Raw genomic sequence first — 22,536 nt, forward strand, 5'->3', positions numbered from 1 at the left:
ATTGGTTTTTTTTTGTCCCTTTCTACTTATTTTTATTTTTTAATTCTTACAGCAACAAGACTGGATGTGTGCAGTGGGATAATGGAAAAGTTCAGGATCTTCCGTACAGAAAAGACCTATGCAGTGAAGGCTGGGAAATGGTACTTTGAGTTTGAGGCGGTTACTGCAGGAGACATGAGAGTTGGCTGGACCAGGCCAGGTTGTCTGCCAGATCAGGAACTTGGCTCGGATGAAGAAGCTTTTGTTTTTGATGGCTTTAAGGTTTGTATGTGTTTATCTGTAATAACATATGATTACAGTGGCTGCAAAAATTTAAGTTTTTGTGACTTGTTCCACGTATCATTGCCTCAGTTGCTTTCTCTGCTTTCTTTGATGTTTCATGACATTATTTCTCCGTCTTTGAGGGCCTAGGCAAAATAACTCGAACCAGAAAGATTAATTTGCAAGGTTTAGCATTTTTATAATGTTTTTTCACAAATTCATGTGTTTCTACAGTATATATAAGGAATTGATAACCAAAGTGGCTTAATCAAATTCAAAATACTGGCAGAGCTGTAATTAGCTATGAATAATTTCTTTAAAGTTTTACTCTGTTGTTGTCTCTATAAGATGTGCCATTAGGGAATAAATATGGTTAACATTATTAGCAATAAGTGTTTTAGATAAACTTTGATATAAAGTATTTCTAAAAATGTAGGAGTTCTAAAGAGTATACCTAGGTTTTCATAGAAATCCTTACAGCTTAAATGAAGTATGATAGAACCACTAAGATTTGCTCAAATTTAACTTTGCACAAAAAAAATGATCGATTTAAATCTAGTAGTAAAAATATATAGGAAAACAAACCTTTATATTACTGACTGTCATCAGAATAGATTAAATGACTCATTGAAATTTTTAATTTCAGTATGGGGACAAGTGCAGAAGCTGTCTGAACCATAATTGTTATTATGACTCATTGTCAAATTATTTCTTGTATCTGGTATTGGAATTAATTTTACTTATCACTGTTAAGGTATGTAACAGAAATCAACAGAATTCCTGGATATTCTCAGCAAGATAAAGCTCTCAAGATGTATTTTATGTATACTGTGGGAATTTATTTCTTTCCCATTCCTACACTGCATGAGAAGATTCCTTGAAAAGTGAACTGGAAAGTTCTTTTTGTAAAGTGTTTTACATAAACCACTCAAGTCCTCTATTTTTACTGCAATAGCTGTATAGTTGCCTTCTGAATCTTGGGGTTTAATGTTTAGGTCTCAGTCCATAAGGCTATTTTGTTGTGTTTGATTTTAATGGGTTCTTTCCTTGGTTGGAAAGAAAAAAATTGACCTTCAAGATATCAAGAAAAGTTCATTGGTTTTGTACAACTTCTAGGATGGATACAGAGCATAAACATTACTTGTGATGAAATACTTGAATAGGAATTTTATCTGTTATTAGTTATTAATACTTTTTTTCCTGTGCTTCCTGGTTACAATAGCTCTTAACAGATATTAATTTACTTGAACTCCAGTCCAAGACTCCATTGTAAGCCTTTGCAGTCTTTGACTTGAAAGTCAGTCAGAGGAATCATGCCCTCAGCTACTATGGAATCTATCAGAAACCCAGTATTTGTCTCATTCACAGATAGTTCTATTCTTTCCAAAATCTGATATAAGAGAAAGATTAATTTATTTTGCACAAAATATTTTAAGAATTATGCTTAAGGGAACAATACAGATACTCGTTTGCAAGTAATGAATTTTTTAGGCTGCTTGAGTAAATAAAGGAATTGCTTAAAAGGGGTTTGTGGAGTAGCTATTAAATATTGTAATTGATAGCATATTATTGTGATTAAAAGTCTTTCATGGAGCTTCTGCAGAAAACAAAAACCATACTCTTACCTTTGACTAAAATGTTGAAATAGCAATTTTCCCTGTCAGCTTTCTTAGCAATATTTTATAATGCTGATGTGAGGGGTGTTGTCAAGAAGTTAATTGTTGGCTTTCCATATTCAGAGTCAGCTTGGAGTACTCAGAGACACAGTTTTGGAATGATATTCTGTGAAAGTGTTAATTTTAAGGCCATCTTAATTGAGGTACTTAATTATTAGTCCTACCTGTGAAGATGAGAACACATACATTGCCACTATTTTCCTTTTAAATGCTTCTAATTATTTCAGGCGCAGCGGTGGCATCAAGGTAATGAGCATTTTGGCCGCTCTTGGTTGGCAGGAGATGTTGTTGGATGTATGGTTGACATGAACGAGCACACCATGATGTTCACCTTAAATGGTGAAATCCTGCTTGATGACTCAGGCTCAGAACTTGCCTTCAAGGACTTTGAGGTTGCTGACGGTAAGTACTGTAATGGATCATGCTGTTAACTTGCTATTGTCTGGTTTCTGCTCTGACTTGACTTCAATGTGTTTCTTTGTGTTTCATCTCCCTGTTCTCGTCCCTGACCCTGCCTCCCTTGACTTGTCCTTTTTTCTATGTGATTAGTATTAGCCTTTTGGAAAGAGAATTTGCTGGGTGTGACAATGAGGAAGAGGTTTTTCTGTAGTTATCTTTGTGGCTATCTTTTGTTGTGAGACCCTTTACCTGTTTTTCAGGGATGTGTCTGAAGAGACAGATTAATGAATTTAAATATTTCATCCTCACTGCAGTAGATCACCATATAATGTAATAGAATCATAGAAAGTATCATAGAATGGTTTGAGTTGGAAGGGACCTTTTAAGAGCACCTAGTCCACCCCCCTGCCATGGGGGAAAGGACGTCAGATTTTATCTAGTACTGAAGTACTGAAATAATACCAAGTGTCTGTCCAATTAGTGAGAAACTGATAGCGAGTTTAAGCCACCTTAAAGTTTTGTTTTAGCACTGGGAGGATAAATGACATCTGATCCAGTCAGCTGATACAAAACTATCCTCCAAAATATTCTGCTTAATTATAAAGCAGCAGATTGAGCTTTGTGCTTATTGTAGGAGTCTTGGTGCAGGTTTCAGCATCCACAAGCAGGTGCTAGGTTACTGTCAAGACATAACTTAAGAGATTGCTAAAGGCGGCAAAGATTGTGAGGGTCTGTCAGGTGGCAGATGGATTCTGTAACAAAGAAGTATCTTTGTTTATAAATTTAATTATATACCTGTGTGCAGATAAAAACAGAAAAGGAGTAAGAAATTGTAAGTTAACTGCCTAAAATTTCTGAACTATGGTAATGTCAAAAAAATTAAGCTTTAAGCTTTCATTACTTGTAGGTACATATATTCTGCCATAAATATTATGCATCTATTAAACAATACAGGTGCAGCTGAGAGATAAAGTTAAATTTTTGGAACAATCAGAGCTCCAGATGCTACTGTTGGGTTACTCATCCCTACCCTATTCCCATGGGAAATATGAATTTCATACTTCTTAATTAGGCAATTCACTCTTTGAATTTTAACCACTTTATTTTCATCTGGATTTCAGAGTATTTTACTTTCAGGAGTACTTTGGGAGATTTTTTTTTCCTTCCTTTGCAATACATTTGGAATCAGAAATATTTGTATTTTATTTAAAATTACATAATTGCCATTAATTTTCTGGACTGGTGCCTGTTACTTTACTGCCTTTGGATTTCCTTAGATGCTGGGGTAGCATGATGAGGGAAAGGGATATGAGAACTGGCTCATAATGTTAGTGTTGTATGCAAAAAATCATCTAGGTGCCATTAAATTTTAGTGGCTTTCTAGTTGCTAGTTAGTGTACTCCTATTGAGGAAGTGTTTCCGAAAGAAACTCAAATTCCATGAAATTCTGAGGGTAGGCTGCATTTATTCCAAGCTGGTGAAATCACAGTGGTGTACTTTTTGTGGTGCTTGTTTCTAGCTGCAGGTCCAAATGGAAGCAGATCCCTCTGCTAAAGAAGTTCCTGGCTTGACACAGAGCCTGAAGGCTTTGATAACCATGTCACAGGCTTTATGTTAAAAGTTTTAGGTTTTCCACAATATCCTTGTAACTCACATTAAGTTCCTTTAGTATTGCTTTTGTAGGAAAGAGCTTTGCCTTTGAAATAAGATGTCCTAGTTAATTTTCAAGGGAATGTGCTGACTGATCTTATATCTAATAACTCCAAAGCTATCTTTGAAATTATTATGGCTGTTTAATACACAAATATTGGAGGCAAAAGGAGAGGGGAAGGGAAAACAACTGAATTGTGTATTGAGTGTGTATGTGCAAACACACATATGAAATACCCAAAAGAAATTTATGGAGTTTTTAAATTTTTTTTTCTGTTTGGAAGGCTGGCTTGAGTTCGATTTTGTTACTGGCTCTTGCTTAACAGCACTGAGACCTTTCTGCAGGTTACTTCAGTGAGTGAATCATGTGCATGTTTTATTGCTGCAAAAAGGGACCTTTCTCTTTAGAAAACAGTTAGAATTTCTGATGCAGCTGTACAGTAAATCGGTCCTGTAGATTTGATTTACTTAGGAACAATGAAAAGGGGATTTGATGATCTGCCAGCTTAGTAATATAGCTTGTGCTGCACGTTAGGTTGTACTACCAACAAGAAGAGCTCTTCGGGATTATGGAAGATTAATTTATTTAAGAGATAGCACCTCAGTAGTAAAATTGATAAACATAATGGTGTCATTATGCATTTGTAGCAGATAAATTTGACTGTAGATATGAACAGGTACACTTGTACAACCCAAATCTTATTTTGTCAAGTCATGATTTCTGAGAGCAGGAACTGTTTGTAATGTTTGACAGATTGAATCAGGAGGTTCATGTTGTATTCTTGAAAGTAGGGAACATTATGGAAAGTGTTGCTCTCCTGTGCTTTTGGTATGTGTTAGAGACAGGGCTAGAGGGTTACTTTTCTTGCAGTAGTGTTTAATTCTTTTTATTCGTTTTGCTGTTTCATACAGTGAAATAAAATTTTCTCCATAGCCCAGTTACGTATCTGGAGATAAGGAGCCAGGTTGCGGGTAAATAGTCTTTTTATGTAGCCTCCAGCTTGCAAGGGTTACATGGGATCTGTAAATAATAATATTTAAAATGGCTGGATACCCATTCAAAGATGGCTATTGAAATTCGTTATTATTCTGTAGAAAGATATGTAGCTGTCTTAACAGCACACCCCTTATGAGATGCTCTGTCTTTACCATGTATAGAAGAGCCCTAAAAAACCTAAATAACAACTAAATAATTGACAAATTGATGCAGAATTTCACCAGAGATGGAAGTAAGGTCAGGACTGGGACTGGTGTTTATATTCCATTTATAGAGAGCCACGGTTACAATTATGTTCAGGAATCAGCTGCATGTACAGTGCCTTCTGTTATCGGTGAGAACTGTATTGGTGAGAGGGACTGTCATCTTGATTTCACATTGCCTTCCTTGGCAAATTTCACGGGACACACTACATTGAGTAAAAACATCAATGACAGCTTTTCCTGTGTAGGAGTTTTCCCCATGTTTCTTTGTTTACTTTCAGGGAATCTTGGAATTGCTAATTCACATTTTATTACATTTTATTTGTGTGTGTGTTTAAGATACTTGCTTCACATCTAACCTGTGTGGAAGGTGTGGAGGTTTTTTGAAACCACAGGTAGGTGGAAGAATTGCCGTTTTTTGGGTGATGAAATGAGAATTGTAAGGTTATTGAAAACAATTTTGATTTTGGCTTTGCTTAGCAACTTATGCAACAGCTTGTGGATTCCTTTAACTCAACCTAGTAATTGTCCCTATTAGAGCTTTATCATGGCACAAATCTCTATATGTAAATGTGATTTTCCTATTTATGTGTTGTAATACACATAATACAATTATGTTCTGTTTAGTGCTGGAAAATATTTGCATTATTGCCCATCTCTAGATTTGCACTAGCAGAATTGACATTTATCATGTTATCTATTATTGCTATGTTGTCTGAGGAGTTGATGCCTTGTCATTTAAGAGTCAAGTTGTGAAGATAAAAATCTGGACTTCAAATTATGGCTAATAGTGTTATGTCATTAGATTTATTGTGTCTAATGTAAATACACATGATAACCAGTCTTGTGTACATGTAGTAAAAGCTTCCAAAAGTGGTACTGAAGGCTGATAATGTGTCTGATGGACAGTAGTTCCTGTAGATGGTGCTCTGGAGTTTGCCGTGTCTCTGAAGAACAAACAGCAAGAATAGACTTTTTTTTATAAGGGCAGCCTAAAGAAAAGTGAGGAACTACTTGATATTTTGTCCTTATATTTTTCAATATGTGTTATGTTCATGTGAATCAGAATCACTGAACAGAACTTCATGTTTCTTGTTGATAGAAAAGAAAACATTTTGTTAATAACTAGGTGAAATGAATCTGCATAGTAGTTTATAGCTGTGGAAATTGAAAAGCAGGATGAAAAGAAATAGAAGAAATAAAAGATTTTCTTAGGTTTTTAGACTGTGAAGCTGAAATCAAGATAAATAAAAATTAAAATGTGCCTGCAGAGCATATGTATGGGAAAAGTGCCCTTGCCCATTCTGGGGAATCAGGGAAAAAAATTGTAAAAACAAGTCACAAATATGTTCCCTGTGCTAGTGAAACACAAGATGAATACAAACGTAAAACTGATTCAAAAGGTAAGACAGAAAAAATAATCCCAAACCAAAATACCTTAAATTTCATGAAGCTATGGTGTCATATTGTCAGTTCTCATATTCCAGAACCAGAGTTTTCTGAATTTTAAAAATATATTAATTTTATCTTTAAAAGAAATCTATGGCATACACTTTGTGCATATTTGTAGGTTTTTTCCACTATTAGAGCTGCATGGACAAGCACTGTATTACTTTTGAAGTAAGAGTCTCTCAAAATACAATGAATAATGACATTTTAGGAGGAATACCTAAAGTAGTGAGACTTAAAGTAAAATTGGCGATACTATGCCAGCTCAGCAGAGAGATTAATGAAGAGCTGGCTGTCTGACTCTGTGGAGTAGGTTGAGTGTTGCCTAAAAATGTCCATGACTATTAGAGGGCTTTTATTTTCAGAATTATATTTAAGATACATTACTTGGTGACATACAAGATGTGATGTGCTGTTGATGATTGCTTTCCTTTATAATGTTTGCTCTTAGGGTTTTTGGTTTTTTCCCCCACAAATGGTTTTTTATTCAGTTACGGAAGAGAGCAGTTCACCGATATTCATTCTGAATAACCCACATGTTCTTTCCTCTTGTTTTAAGGATTTCTACCTGTGTGCAGCCTGGGCCCATCTCAAGTGGGAAGAATGAACTTTGGAAAAGATGTCAGCACTCTAAAATACTTCACTATATGTGGCTTACAGGAAGGGTATGAACCCTTTGCTGTTAATACAAACAGAGACATCACCATATGGCTGAGTAAAAGGCTTCCTCAGTTTCTACCAGTGCCACAGAACCACGAACATATTGAGGTTTGTGATCCTAGTGAAATGTTTCTAGACACTTGAATATGTTTGAGTTATGTCTCTACTTTTGTAGTTCCAAACAAGATTTTAATGTGATATGTTGACCCATTTCTGGATGAATCTTACACCTGTTACAAATTCCTTACATTCAGTAGGGTTGCAAAGAATGTAATTGTTTAATTGCTAGTTTTTCTTTCTACAAAACCTGTGACCTGGGTTAATGTGACAATCTGAGAGACAAATTATACAAGATGTCCTCATTAAGAGCTCCTTGTGCAGTGAGGGCTGTGTAAGGAACTTCCAGAAACAGAGCATTTTATAGTAACAGATACCATGTGTTCTAGTGCACACACTTTTTAATTTTCCCATAGCTAATTGGTTTTGAATGTAATAAATATTTATTAGCCAATTGTGTCAACACTTATGTCCCAACCAGTTGTGGATCTTGATGGAGCTGAATTATGCCTTGTAAGTTTTCCATGAAATTCTTTATCAGCTAGTGTGTGGTATTTAAAAAACAGTTTATGTTCTTTCATATGTACATGCATGATTTTTATTCATTGGCCTGTGTTGTTCAGAACTGAGTTGGATTTGTGTTGGAAACGATTATGGTGAGAGACATAATTCCTTTGTGACATTTTTTTACATTTTAATAATGGAGGTACAAAAACCATCCACTCCTCATAGTATTTATTTCCCTTCAAAATGGCAGCACATGATTTCAATGCATTAGACCGTGGGCACAATGCTGTTGTAAGTTTTGCAAGTCATGGATGGTTATTGTGGAAATAGAAATTGAATATTTATATGGCAGAAAAAGCATCAGCTTTAAAAAAACATCTTTATGTTTCATAGGTGATGAGAATTGATGGCACCATAGACAGCTGCCCCTGTCTGAAGGTCACACAGAAGTCCTTTGGTTCACAGAACAGTAAAACAGATGTCATGTTTTTTCGATTGAGCATGCCCATTGAATGTGCTGAGGTGTTCTCCAGATCAGCTGCAGGGTTGCCAGGCTCTGGTCTTTTTGGCCCAAAAAATGACTTGGAAGATTATGATGCTGATTCTGATTTTGAGGTTCTAATGAAAACTGCTCACGGTCATCTAGTTCCTGACCGGACAGAAAGAGAAAAAGATGCCACAAAACCAGAGCTGAATAACCATAAGGATTATGTTCAAGAAAAGCCCTCACGTCTTAAACAAAGGTTAGTAGCTTGCTACCTTTTCCCACTCCTCCCCCTTCTGCTTCTCAAAGTAGAGAAAAATGCTACTTGTGTCTGAGAAACCAGTCAAGTAACTTTTGAGTATACAGTTTAAGGTTGAAAATAAGTGCTTTTAAGAATAAGCTTGTCTCTTTCTATTTTCTGAATGATTTGCCTTTGTGATTGGGCTTTTAGTAGATATTTTAATTTTAATTTTTTTATTGCAGATTTATGCTCAGGAGGACAAAGCCAGATTATAGCATGAGTCACTCTGCACGGCTTACTGAGGATGTGCTAGCAGATGATAGGGATGACTATGATTATTTGATGCAAACTTCCACGGTATTGTAATTTAGGATTGATGTTTTAGCTGTTTGGGGTTTTTTAGTTGTTTAGTTTGGGTTTTTTTAATACTTACTTTTTTTTTTGGTTGTTGTAAGAATTCCAGAAACAGTCTAATTTTCAGTTTAAGTGTCTGTGATAGTTCTGAACTTCTACTTAAGTTGAGACTGTTTTGTTCATTTTATTTTGATTTGATTGTCAGACTAAAGCCATTTCCAAATGAAAACCTACAAACTGGTTTAATCTGTATTTGAAACTACTGTTGGTAACACTAGACATAAAATAGGACAATTAAACAGTTTCAGAATGATGGAATAAATTGGAAAAGGTACATTAAACTATTAGGTCAGTGTTCAAGACCATTTAAAAACATCTCTACTAATTCTTCAGAACATTTATTTAATGGAATTCCATAAATTCCATTTATTTAGTGGAATTCCGGGTGAAAGTTTTTTGCAGGTTTTTTAGATCTTTCTCTGACAAGATCAGCTCCATAAACACTGATTCTTCAATGTTCAAAGGAAAACAAACTCCTTGTCTGGATGTGTTTTTCTCTTGCTAAAAGAGACTGAATTACCTGCAGTATAAAAATTGTAGTTGCTGTAGCAATACAGCTTACAATGCCATGATGCAGAAGCTTTCAATAGAAGCATATAAGCTACATTTAATCTTGTCCATTTTTTTGTTTTAAAATGCATATTTTGTTGGCCGTGTTTTGGTTTGTGTTTATAGTTTTTGTTGCTTTGCTTGGTGAATTGCACTTGAACAAGGCTATGCTACTTTTAAATAAGATAGCATTTTCAGATTTTGAGTAGCAAATTCTGAATCAAACTGATATGCTGGGGAACAAACACTAACATTTGATAATATTATTTTTTTATTAACAGTACTATTACTCTGTGAGAATATTTCCTGGTCAAGAACCTGCTAATGTCTGGGTGGGCTGGATTACATCAGACTTTCACCAGTATGACACAAGCTTTGACTTGGACAGAGTGCGTACTGTCACAGTTACACTGGGAGATGAAAAAGGGAAGGTTCATGAGAGGTTGGTTACAATTTCCTTAAAAAGACCTGTATTTTATACCTGTACAAGCAACTTGCAATTTATAAGGTGTAAATCCACTCCATTTAATGTAATTGGATTGATGTAGAAAAAAAAATTAAAATGGCAGTAGTAGGAAAAAATGTTAATTTAATTGTTATGTGCTCTTGCTTGTGAAGAAAGAGTGGACTAATAGTCTAGTCAAATCAGTAGGTACTTAAAAGTAAAATAGTACAGCTTTCTATATAGTTTGAAATTATGATCCTGTAAATATTGACTTGTGAGGCCAAAATCAGTACATGAGCTTGTCTCAGCACTTCAGATTATTACATGTACCAGAAGCTTTTCTTATGCTTAACGTTAAATGATTTAAAACTTTGACTTACAAAGCCAGTTTCATCTTTGGTATTTTACAAACGATGTGGACTTTTTAATATATTGTCATCTTAAGTTTTTATTTTTCTTTCCGTTATGATGTCCATGTTTCATTGAATTTTGGCAGTGGTTAGGATGTGATCCATTGTTTTTGGCCACAATGCCCTATATGTTTGCACCCATGCAAGGTTGTTCTTAGTATGTTGCAGAAATTGTGCACACCATTCATAAATAAATTTATCTTTTGACATTCAGTATAAAACGCAGCAACTGCTATATGGTGTGCGCAGGAGAGAGCTTGAGCCCTGGACAAGGACGTAATAATAATGGCCTGGAGATTGGTTGCTTGGTTGATGCTGCCAGTGGCCTGCTGACCTTCACAGCTAATGGCAAGGAGCTAGGCACATACTATCAAGTGAGTACTTTTTTAGAATGTATTGCAGCAAGAAGGGGGAAAAATGAATCTTTAGCCTACAGCATTAGAGGCTTTAGTGCAAGACTGTAGAGAGAAAGTAATCATCACTGCTACGGCAGTAATTTGTCCTTTTGTTTGATCTAGGTTGAACCAAGTACGAAGTTGTTTCCTGCTGTATTTGCTCAAGCTACAAGCCCCAATGTTTTCCAGTTTGAATTGGGAAGAATAAAGGTAAATAATGCTGGGTTTTTTGCAGGTTTAGGACTAAGAAATCATATAAAATAAGTTTATTTTATTTTTGCCATTTATTTCCTGTGATGTGTTCTTGGTATTTGGGACATTTTCTATGACTCCAAGTGCTTGCACTATTGCTATTTTTATTCTTAACTCAGTTTTCAATACTTAATGAATTTAAAATACAGTACATTGAATAAAAAGGGTGTAAACTGATCAGAATTTTCTGAGTCTTGTCTTTCATGGTGAAACAAAATCACTTAGGTTGGTAAAGCAAATCTTTTAGTTTCAAAAACAGAGACTGGTGTATCTGAAGAATTTGGTTAGAGTTTTAAAATAAAACTGAGCTGAATTTTTCTACCTTGCTTTGGATACTTGGATGTCTAAGAAATCAGAAGAGGTAAAAGGAAAGTGGAGTCCAAGGAAGTAACCACATGTGGCAGTCAAGTTAATGTTTCAAATTCAGCTATTCTTAAAAAACAAATATGGAAAATGCTGTCTTGCTGCTAATCTTCCAAGAGTTGCTTGTTTTAAAAGCTAGTGAAAATGCTGATTTCCTGTTTTACTTGACTTTACTATATGTTGACTATATTTCTGGATAAGAAATGCAGTGTTTGGTAAAGATGAGGAAACTGATTGTCTCTTCCATTTGAATTTTCCAGAATGTAATGCCATTATCTGCTGGATTATTCAAAAGTGAACACAAAAACCCGGTCTCTCAATGTCCTCCACGTCTCCATGTCCAGTTTCTAACTCATGTGCTTTGGAGCAGAGTGCCAAACCATTTCTTGAAGGTGGACGTGTCTCGTATCAGTGAACGCCAAGGCTGGATGATACAGTGCCTGAATCCTTTACAGTTCATGGCCCTTCATATTCCCGAGGAAAACAGGTTGATGTTTGTTTTGTACTCTACCAGAATTATGTTGGAATTATGAACCTAGTCATACAATTACATCTGTGTAAGAAAGGCCTAAGGTCTTCTCTGTGTTTATGAAACAAGTAAATACAGAGTGTGTTTTAATTAATGCTAAAAATTATATAAATTTCGGTGTTTTAAAATCTCCCTTCTTTTACTCTGTTTCCAACCTCTCCCAATTTCTCTCCGAACATGTCAATAGTACATGTAGATTTGAAAAGTAAATTAAAGAAACTCTGCTTATATATTATTAAAGATAATCTGTAAAATAAGCAAAAATCTGGTTATGTTGAGATTTTTCAAGATTTGTGACCAATTTAATTATTCTGTTCCCTTAATTTTTCTAAATTTAATTGAAATAGTTGAAGAATTTAATTCTGTGATTTCCTTGATATCCAAATTTCTGAGCATTTTGCCAGTGCCTAAACTGAAAACAAAGTCACCAAGAACCCCAACAATGAACCTTCTTCAAATGTACTGGTTAGTCTGTTGCCACTTTGCACCCCAGATTTAAAGCCAGTAAATGATATAAATATCTTAACTCCAACTGGTTTTAAAACCCTAATTTTCAGCTATGTGAATTCTTGTTCGCAGTATAAAAAAATATTCTGTGTTAAGTAAATGATTTGCATTTTTTTCCCACTGAAAGTAGTTAAAGTAATGATTTTAGGATTGATTTGAATAAATTTGATATTATATTTTTTTATTAGTCTTGGTTATTACATTGACAGTATTTCTCACATGAAAGCTGAAATGTGGGGAAAACCCATCCCTGGAACTGATATTGTGCTGATGTTATCCTTAGGGAGAAGTTTGAATCCCTTAAAAAGACATTTTTGCCTGTGATTTACTGTGTTGTTTTTTCTTCTCCCCAGAACAATTGATATTTTAGAGCTGACAGAACAAGAGGAATTGCTGAAATTTCACTACCACACCCTCCGATTGTATTCAGCTGTTTGTGCTTTAGGCAACAACCGAGTGGCCCATGCTCTGTGCAGCCATGTGGATGAATCTCAGCTCCTCTATGCTATTGAGAATAAATACATGCCAGGATTATTACGTGCAGGATATTATGACTTGCTCATTGACATCCATCTCAATACCTATGCAACTGCCAGGCTGATGATGAATAATGAATTTATAGTTCCAATGACAGATGAGACCAAGAGTATTACTTTGTTTCCTGATGAAAACAAAAAGCACGGCCTTCCTGGTATAGGACTCAGCACTTCATTAAGGCCAAGAATGCAGTTTTCCTCTCCAAGTTTTGTAAGCATTAGTAGTGAATGCTTTCAGTTCAGTCCTGAATTTCCTCTAGAAATTTTGAAGGCCAAAACCATAGAGATGCTGACTGAAGCTGTCCAGGAGGGAAGCCTCCACGTCAGAGATCCAGTTGGAGGTTCTACAGAATTTCTCTTTGTTCCTCTCATCAAGCTCTTTTATACCCTCCTAATTATGGGAATCTTCCACAATGAGGATCTGAAACACATCTTGCAGTTGATTGAGCCCCGAGTTTTCAAAGAAGCAATGAGCCAGGAGGATGAAATTGATTTCTCAGAGAAAGAGTTCAGTTCAGATGAGCTCAAGTCAGAAGAAGGAGAAGGAGAAACCAGAGGGGAGCAAATGCCTAAGGAAGGACTCCTTCAGATGAAACTTCCAGAACCTGTTAAATTACAGGTAAAAATACTGTCTTGATAGTGATTGCTCCTGTTTTCTTCATGTGGTAATTTATTTATTTTCAAGGAATAAAGTATTTTTGAAATTAATGTTTTCAGTTGAATAGAGATGTAATTTCCTTACAGAAAATGAGAAGACTTAGTATCTTTCTGATGATATAAACTTGCTCACCACAGAACAAGCAACTATGGTTTTATTAAAAAGAATGACTTGCTCAATGCTATTAATAGCGAATTCCTCCGTTTTATGGATTCAAACAGAAAAGAAATTCCCTAGAAGAAAGGGATAAATCCATTCTCTTGTAGCTTTAGTTATGTCTGAGGCACATTAATCCCTTGAAGATGTCAGATATTCTGATGTAAGATTGCTTTACATGTCGTAAATAACAGTATGAAATGATCCAGACACTTTATTTGATAGTAACTTGCTGTAGGAAATCCATCCTTACTTGCCTAATATGCAGAAGATATTTCTTGGCTTGCCAGCTCATGTCTCTTACAACACTGTTTTCTCAGATGTGTCACCTACTCCAGTACCTGTGTGACTGCCAAGTGCGACACCGAATAGAGGCCATTGTCGCATTTTCTGATGATTTCGTGGCCAAGCTCCAAGAGAACCAGCGCTTCCGGTACAATGAAGTGATGCAGGCCTTGAACATGTCTGCTGCCCTGACAGCTAGGAAAACAAAAGAATTCCGATCCCCTCCTCAAGAGCAGGTACAGCTCAAAGTGGACAGTTTCTTTCCTGTTGCACTTTATTTGCTTTTTATGTTGCAGAGCTCTGTTTGATTTTAAAGTTTTTCCTTTTGGAGATCAGTGTAATTTGTCTTTTCTTTGTATTCTCTAAGATTAACATGCTGCTGAACTTTAAAGATGATAAAAATGATTGTCCTTGCCCTGAAGAAATTCGGGATCAACTCTTGGATTTCCATGAAGACCTAATGACACACTGTGGTAAGTCTTGTTACTGAATATTTTTACTTTCTAAATTTTATTAGCTTTAGAGGCAATTTTAATAAGAAATTTTATGTAAGAAACATCAACTGAATAGTCTGTAAATTACACTGTAAAAATTTTAATTATTATGAAATAAAAATAAATAGCTTTCAGTCAAAACCAAGGAAATATTCATATCCTTATCTGGTTAAACTAGAAGGGAATGTTGCATACTTTGTTTCATAAGCATCTGTTTTGCAGGCTGACAAACTCAGTTCCTTCATTCTGTCCTTATGGGGCAAGCAGTCCAGACATCAATGGGTCATTGTTTGATGCTTTCCAGCTTTTCAGTATTTTTCTTGTGTTTGGTAACAGGAAATGCAGATTAAATAAATAATTTAGATGAATATTTGAAAGAAAAACAAGGTTTATCTTTTGATTCTTTCAATTTTTCTTTAGTTGTTTTCCATTGTTCTCCTCTGTTCAAATTACTTAACATAATTCTTTTCATTACCTTTTCCCTTAGGGGAAAATAGGAATTTGCATTATCTACAAGTAGAAAATGGATTTTGTGGGTCAGAGGGTGCATCATCATAGAGCAGAACTAATTACTCCATGTATTGCACAATAAGTAAAACAGTTACACATCCTAAGTCCGATGTTTTCTTAGTCAGCCACCACTTGGGGATTCACATGTTGTGGAATGGTTGAGAGACAATATATTGAAAATATATTGAAAGTTTGCAAATCAAAAAAGCACAACTAGAGCTCAGGGAGTAGCACAACTGTGGGAAAACAGACATTTAATTTGGGTAATTTGAGACCATCTCTGTGTTCCAATTGGTAAGACATTTCAGTGTCTTTACTGTTAATTAGTTTGGTAGAGAAGACTACTATCCAAATAATTTTGTAAAATGATTTAGTGTGTAATATGAATTTACTGATGATCATTGAAGTGTAGTGTAGTGTCAATTGCCCTGTTACAACAAAGTGTAACAAAATAACTTTTAATATAAACGGAGTTGTATCTAATGCAAAAAAATCAGACAACTAGAACCAGATGCAGTAAATTTAGAAGAATGATGTTATGTCATGAAGAAACATCCTATAAAATTAAAGACTGCTAAAGAACTCTTCACAAAACCCTTAACTTCAAAAATTGTTTTGGAAAGTAAAAAATCCAGAAAATGGTTGAATGACATTTTTACTTGGATTTAGTGTAATAGGTGCAGGTCAAGATTTTGAATTCCTCTGCAATGTATGCATGAATCAATAAGTTTAAGAGAAATGAGCTGATAGGAATCCCATGAAGTTCAGCTCTGAGAAGTATAAAGTTCTGCACCTGGGAAGGAATAACTCCTGCAGCAAGGACGGGATAGCAACCAAATTAGAAAGCAGCTTTGCACAAAAGGTGGGATCTTCAGTACAAGAGAGACATGGCCATACTGGAGTGATGGAGTGATGTCAGCGAGGAGGCATCAAAGATAGCTAAGTTCTTGGACCACCTTTTGTACAAGGAGAGAATGAGAGGACTGGGGTTTGACTTGAAGAGGAAGCTCAAAGGGGGGTGCTATAAATGTATATATATAAATACCTGTTGGGCAGGAGGCTTTTAGAAGGCTAAGACACACTTTTGTCAGAGATGTCTAGTAACACAAGTTGAAAATCAGGGAATTCTATTTTTTTGTTACTGTACGGTGCTGGAACTCAAGGACAGGTTGCTCAGAGAGGTTGTGGAGTCTCTTCCCCTTAGGAGATATTCAAAACCTCACTGGACATGGTTCTGGGCAGCTTGCCCTAGTTGGACTTGTTGTGAGCTGAGAGGCTGGAATCTAAAAGCTCACTGCAAGCACAACTGTTCTGATTCTGTGAATCCTCACATTAATTCTTTTTACATTTTTATAGCTTGTTATAGTAATGCTGTGAAAGAGCACTGTATTGTGAGGGTGACTACTTCCTTCTGACTGATCACTGGAAAGTATATTTGTTGTAACACTTCTACTTTCACTTCTTTTATATGTTTTACCTAAAAATCTTTACTACTATCACTCCAACCATGCTGTATCTCTAGGGACTTTATCTACACTTTTGGGCTACATATGTCCAAAACACAGGCATCAGTGTTGGTGGGGAAAAGTGAATACTGGGGGACATATATTTATTATATGTTTTATATGTAACATCATGCAAGTTATACACTAAATTACCCAGGTATCTGTACTTTCCTGCTTGGCACATATGTCTGTTCTATACTTGTTCCAAATGCTGGTTAATCATGTCCCATATAAAACTCAGAGCTGAGCAACAGTTCAGTTTAATTATGTTTGTACACACAAAATGTCTGTAGCTTGCTTAATTTTATTCTTTCACTACTTGGTGCATTTATTTAATTTCAGGAATTGAACTAGATGAAGATGGAACCTTGGATGGCAACAGTGATTCAACCATTAGGGGTCGCCTCCTATATCTTATGGAAAAAGTTACATATCTGAAGAAGAAACAAGATGAGAAGACAGTTGATGAGGAGGATAAGACATCCTGTAAGTGAAATGAAATCAGTTTATTGCAACTTAATTACAAAAGGGAAAGAGAAGCGGACCAGGAAGTTCTTCACACATTTTCAGCCAAAACAAGGTGTATTTTTAGTGAAATAGGTGTGCACTTTAAAGTTTGTAGCTTAACTCAAAACAAGCATAGATAGATTTATTAGGCAGATTTGTTTCCCAATGGGATGTAGAGGAAAATTTCTTTTAGCAGCACTTCTGCCCCATTTCCTTTGTTGGTTCATAAATTTTTCAGAATCTATCTTGCTTTTAATAGAATGAGTACAGACTTAATAATTGTAGCAAGGTCCTCTTTTATGAGAACTTCCTCAGCTGCAGCAGCTTCAAATCAGTATTTGCATGAAGATTACCATATGAAATAATCTGCCATTAGACTGTAATTAGCAGAAGCCTCCCCACCCAACCTAAAATTCAAGATTTGCTGACTGCAACTGCTATTCTCATTTTCTGATACTTTCTGCCTTTTCATCTTGATAAGAATCATTGCCAGTGGCATCCTAGTTCTGCAGTTGGTGCCAACTGACTATTTAAATTTTATGTATCTTTTTATTTGTCAGTGTTGCCTTTATTTTTATCTTTTTTCCCCTTTTTTGTTGTATGAGGCACTTTCAAATGTCCTTATTTTTTATGTGACAATTAGAGGCTAGGTCTGTGCAGAATCTTGTGATGAATCTTATCTCTTCCTTTTTTTCCTTGTAGTAAGCATAAAAGCTCTATAAAACCTGATTCTCTCTTTCTCATATTAGTAGAAAGGCTATTATATTAAACAAATAGACCCACATTATAACTGAAATACAGTATTGCAGTTATCAAAACAGGAACAAAGTGATTGCCTGCTCCCAGGATTCTTCATGAAAAGAAAAAAAAACAAAACAGAACAAACCGACCCACCCAAAAACTGGATTGTGTCCTTTCTTGTTATTAATTATTTCAGTCCTTCTGAAGTTTCAGCCCAGACACCTTATTTGAAAAGTGTTTCTATTCTTAAAAAATGCTATACTCTATGTCAATGGAAATACCTATAGTGCAGTGCCTGGACAGTAACAATGAAATACATTATTACTATTCTTTTTACTCCTTTCCCTCTATTAGCATGAATTCTCTTTTTTGTTAAGCATTCTATTTTCTGTAAGATCCTATTTCTTCAGTGTCTTTCTGTAATTACTTTTCTTTTTGTTTGTTAGTTTCTGTTAACCTGGAATTACCTTAACTGCAATTACACAGCTTGTCTATATCAGCATATCTTTCCCAACTAATAGAGATTATCAGTGGCACTACCAGATACAGGTTTCTTGTTGCATTGAAGACTGAACTGGGAATATGCAAATGATGATCTCTCATTTATTTAATAATAGTGTCTTCATTTATTTTGAAAGGCCTTTGTCTTTGGCAAAGGAATAAGTTAAATTATTTTGTTGTGTACATTATAAAACTTTGAGTGGACCCAGAGTTTAGGCATGTAAATAAATATCATTTATATGTGCTACCAGTATAATTTTTCAGCCTTATTTCATAATAGGCTAAAAAAGCACTCAGACCTATATTCATGGAAAAATATTGAAAGCAATATACAAAAATAAATCTAGTGACTTCGGGAGCATCCTGTATATCTTCATAAATTTTTTGTGTTTTATTTTAATTTTTAGTATAGGTTTTTTGTTTTAAGATATTTCTGCTTCTCTCGTGCGGTTTTTCTTTGATAGACTGCTGAAGAAATGCTAAGAAAAAAATGCTTCTTAGGAATTAAATTAATTCAAATTCATGTTGCATAGTAGGTTCTGAGTGACTAGCAGTAGGGAGATGAACAATTAATGGTAATTCTGTGATTTATTTCTTTTCTTCACAGCTACTCTCCAGCAGTTGATTTCGGACACGATGGTGCGTTGGGCCCAGGAGTCAGTGATAGAAGACCCGGAGTTAGTGAGGGCCATGTTTGTGCTGCTGCACCGCCAGTATGATGGTATTGGTGGTCTGGTTCGAGCCCTACCAAAGACCTACACCATAAATAGTGTGTCTGTGGAAGACACCATCAATCTTCTGGCATCCCTTGGCCAAATCCGTTCTTTGCTTAGTGTCAGAATGGGGAAGGAAGAGGAGAAGCTTATGATTCGTGGATTAGGGTAAATAACTGACTGGAGTGTAACTTCTCTTTATTTACAGATTTTGTTATTTGCTGTATGGTTACGGCTAAGGTTGCACTTGAAGTTTGAATCTGAATATGGGTATAAATGCAGGCAGTGCTCTCAGTTATGCAGTATATTCTCAGTATTAAGATAAAGCCTTTGTAGAATTATGTGTATCATATGAGGGGAAAAGTGGTTGACCACCTGTAAGACTTCTGAAAAAAGTTGAAAATATATGTGTAATATTTTATGATATCAGAATCTATCTTATTACTGCATTTTAAATAGTATGGCTGTGAAGAATCCTGTCAAGAACACTACCCATTCTCTATGAATGCACCGGCTGTTGGCTCTTGACACATAGGATTTCCCCCAGCAGTCAGTTAATGGAGTTGTGCTTATACATCCTTTGTTGTACATATGCCGTCCTTTTTATTGCATTAAATGTAGATAATGTGTTTGAGCTGGGAAGTAGTTCACACACTGTTATTCTTCCTAATTGTATGATTAATAATAGTGAAGTATAGGCTAATAAAGAGGTCAATTGGAGGAAATGGTAAAGCAAACATGATAGTCTCTAGCACGGAAGAGGTTAGTTGGTTTTTTCCTCTCATGTTTTTCAAAGAGATGTCTGTTGATTTTAAGCATCAGCTGTGATCTATTGAAAATCTCCAGTCAGCAAGAGCAATGAGAACAAAAAACACATTATATAAAGAATGTCAGGAATGCAAACAGAAGCAAAGCTTTTGTTGTGCAAAATACTTTTTTTTCCTGTTTGCTTTTTAGCTTACTGAAACCTCAAATATCCAAAAAAAAATGTCTATACATAATTTTGCATTGTCATTATAAACAGTGCCTACTTCTCAGGTTACCAGCAGGTCTCATCAGTGTTTCATGGTTGCTGAAGTCTTTGGCATACTCATGGTAAGGCTTTGGCAAAAGGCAGAGTTTGGCATCTGTCAAGAGACATGAAGTACTGGCATTTCCAAATCTACCTTTTTATACAGATTGAAAATGTTTGATTTCACTCCAGTTTAGGGAGTCTAAAATGAGTGAGTGATTACTAGATTTGGTTTTCATGTCATGTTCTGTGTTTAGTTCTTATACATTTTTTTCCTCAACATTTTCTACTGTGAATTAAGAATCAAGATTTTCTGAATATATTGACCGTTAATGGTTTTTTTCCTGATACGTGAAAGTCTGGTGTAACTTAAGCCACTGTTGTCACTATCTCTTACTGTCACCTTTCTTAGTAGTCTCCATAATATCTTGTTTAACTTGTAAGTTACCCAACTGTGGTATTTTTACCTTTTATAGGCTGAACTGAGCTCAAATACCTTTTCAGAAATACCAGTTTTTGTGGTTTTTGTTTTTTTTTTTTTTTTTTTTTTTTTGCTGTGAGTGGTATTCCTTTCTTTCAGCTGAGAAATTGAAGTGTCATTTATTGCTGCTTTAAAACTCAGTTTCCTCAGAAATGCTGTTAAGATTTTTTTTCCCCTAAGCATGACATTTTATAATGCAGTTCACAGTTAAACAGAACACTGAAAGTGGATGTAATTTGCAATGTAGGGCAATGTTGCTGGCCAGCCCTTGAGGTGACATTTTGACTTTCTGTACTGCTTTCTGTAAAAGAAAGCTGCTGCAGGTAACCAGGAGTTTAGAATGTCTTGGAACATTGATACCATTGAGGTATTTTTTCAAGCCTGAAGCATTAGTGGAGAAAGGAGATGAGACAGCATTTGGAAGCATCATTACTGATGTGAAATTCCGTTTTAGGAAAAAAATTACTGGGAGTCAAAAATTCAGTGTCAAATAGTCTTCACATCTCATCTTTTAAAAGGTTGGATTTTCCCTGCCTGAGAGAAGGAAGTTTAGGTCGGGAAGAAAAAAACCAAAACAGTTTAAAATGTACAGTGAAATTTGAACAGTTGCCCACAATTTTTTCTCTAGTGACCTGCTAATCCTTTTCTCCTATGGCCTAATTGCTTTCACAGTTATTGATGGGTTTTATTTGATTTCAAGACTAATTATATTTTTTAGAAATTTAATTACTCTTTAAACTGGACATTTTTATTTGCTATAGCATGTCAAATAAAATATTGACATTATGATCTTAAAGTCTGACTTTAAATATGAAAATCTGTTCTGATGAAATATGTAGAAGAGTTCTGCTAAACAGTAAATTGTGAATAATATTTGTGCAGCTTCTGGTTTTGACACTTAGAAGATAGCTGGATACCTCTTTCCCCTGGGATTTAGAAGATAGCTGGATACCTCTTTCCCCTAGGATTTTTTTATTGCTTTTGATGGCAGATAGCAAATGTCTTCACGGTTTAATAATCTAAAAGGCATTTTGTGTCAAAAAATATTGCATGATTGAATTTAAAATATACAATAATATAGCACTTTTGATGATGCTCTTGTCAGAACATAGTTTTAGATCTCAGCAGAATTTCTAATGAGGGTAGAAGACTCTTCTACTCCAGTGTAATCAAGGGGTAATTAATGCACTAACTATAATATGGGAAAATAAAGGTCATGTTCTTCCATAGTGTGCATAGAAAAATAGACAGGAGATTGAAACTCAATGGGAAAAGTCCCTGAGGTAATTTTTTACTTCAGGAGGTGGTGAAGAATTGCACAGTAAATCAGTTTTGCAAATAACTTAATAGGTAAACTACTTGTCCATAACATTTTTAAATTTTGTTTTCCTGTAGAGACATCATGAATAATAAAGTATTTTACCAACATCCAAATCTCATGAGAGCTTTAGGCATGCATGAAACTGTCATGGAAGTGATGGTGAATGTGCTTGGTGGAGGAGAATCCAAGGTAAAGCATTTCACTGTTAGCAGGCAGAGGGTTTACAGTAGAGCTGTTAAAAGCTTTTTCCCATAAAGCTCTGAGCTGTCACTGGAGGCACTGGGATCATAACTTCTTACTAATTTCCATTAACATAACGATTGACTGTTTTTTAGAAGAATCTGTCCTTCCATTCCAGAGGAAGGTATTATTAGCATTGTAATTTTAGATGCTTTAAAGAAAAAACTGTAGCACTTTCTATGTTTATTACATTTTAAAGGGGAGGTCTTTTTATGAACTAATTAAAAAAACAAATCAGTATTACTCTATGAAACTGAGTATACACCTTGATTCATGTTTGAATTTAGAATCTGTGGGTAATCTCAGCTTTAGTTTTTAAAGCCACTTTGATCTTTGAAGCTTAAGGTATTACTATCTACCTGAGAAAGTCCTGTTGATTCCAGTGAGAAACCTAAGCAATTCATTTCCCTGGGGGGCAATGAGTACAC

General features: G+C 35.3%; 1 protein-coding gene across 4 annotated transcripts in view; it reads left to right on the forward strand.

Annotated features, from left to right (window-relative positions):
- Positions 1–22,536, forward strand: part of RYR2 (ryanodine receptor 2) — a 381,701-nt gene that overhangs the window by 237,518 nt on the left and 121,647 nt on the right. For all 4 annotated transcript variants that reach the window (XM_054280079.1, XM_054280080.1, XM_054280081.1 and 1 more), the window contains 15 exons: positions 53–261; positions 2,165–2,339; positions 7,195–7,403; positions 8,253–8,602; positions 8,827–8,941; positions 9,829–9,989; positions 10,617–10,776; positions 10,921–11,007; positions 11,673–11,899; positions 12,802–13,603; positions 14,119–14,319; positions 14,451–14,556; positions 16,935–17,078; positions 18,949–19,222; positions 21,943–22,057. In XM_054280079.1, the coding sequence (XP_054136054.1) occupies positions 53–261; positions 2,165–2,339; positions 7,195–7,403; positions 8,253–8,602; positions 8,827–8,941; positions 9,829–9,989; positions 10,617–10,776; positions 10,921–11,007; positions 11,673–11,899; positions 12,802–13,603; positions 14,119–14,319; positions 14,451–14,556; positions 16,935–17,078; positions 18,949–19,222; positions 21,943–22,057 (3,335 nt within the window). The remainder of the gene's footprint in view (positions 1–52; positions 262–2,164; positions 2,340–7,194; positions 7,404–8,252; positions 8,603–8,826; positions 8,942–9,828; positions 9,990–10,616; positions 10,777–10,920; positions 11,008–11,672; positions 11,900–12,801; positions 13,604–14,118; positions 14,320–14,450; positions 14,557–16,934; positions 17,079–18,948; positions 19,223–21,942; positions 22,058–22,536) is intronic.

Source organism: Melozone crissalis, unplaced genomic scaffold (assembly GCF_028551555.1).
Source record: "Melozone crissalis strain CALT ecotype California unplaced genomic scaffold, PUWL_Pcris_2 ptg000027l_1, whole genome shotgun sequence".
NCBI classification, from domain to species: domain Eukaryota; kingdom Metazoa; phylum Chordata; class Aves; order Passeriformes; family Passerellidae; genus Melozone; species Melozone crissalis.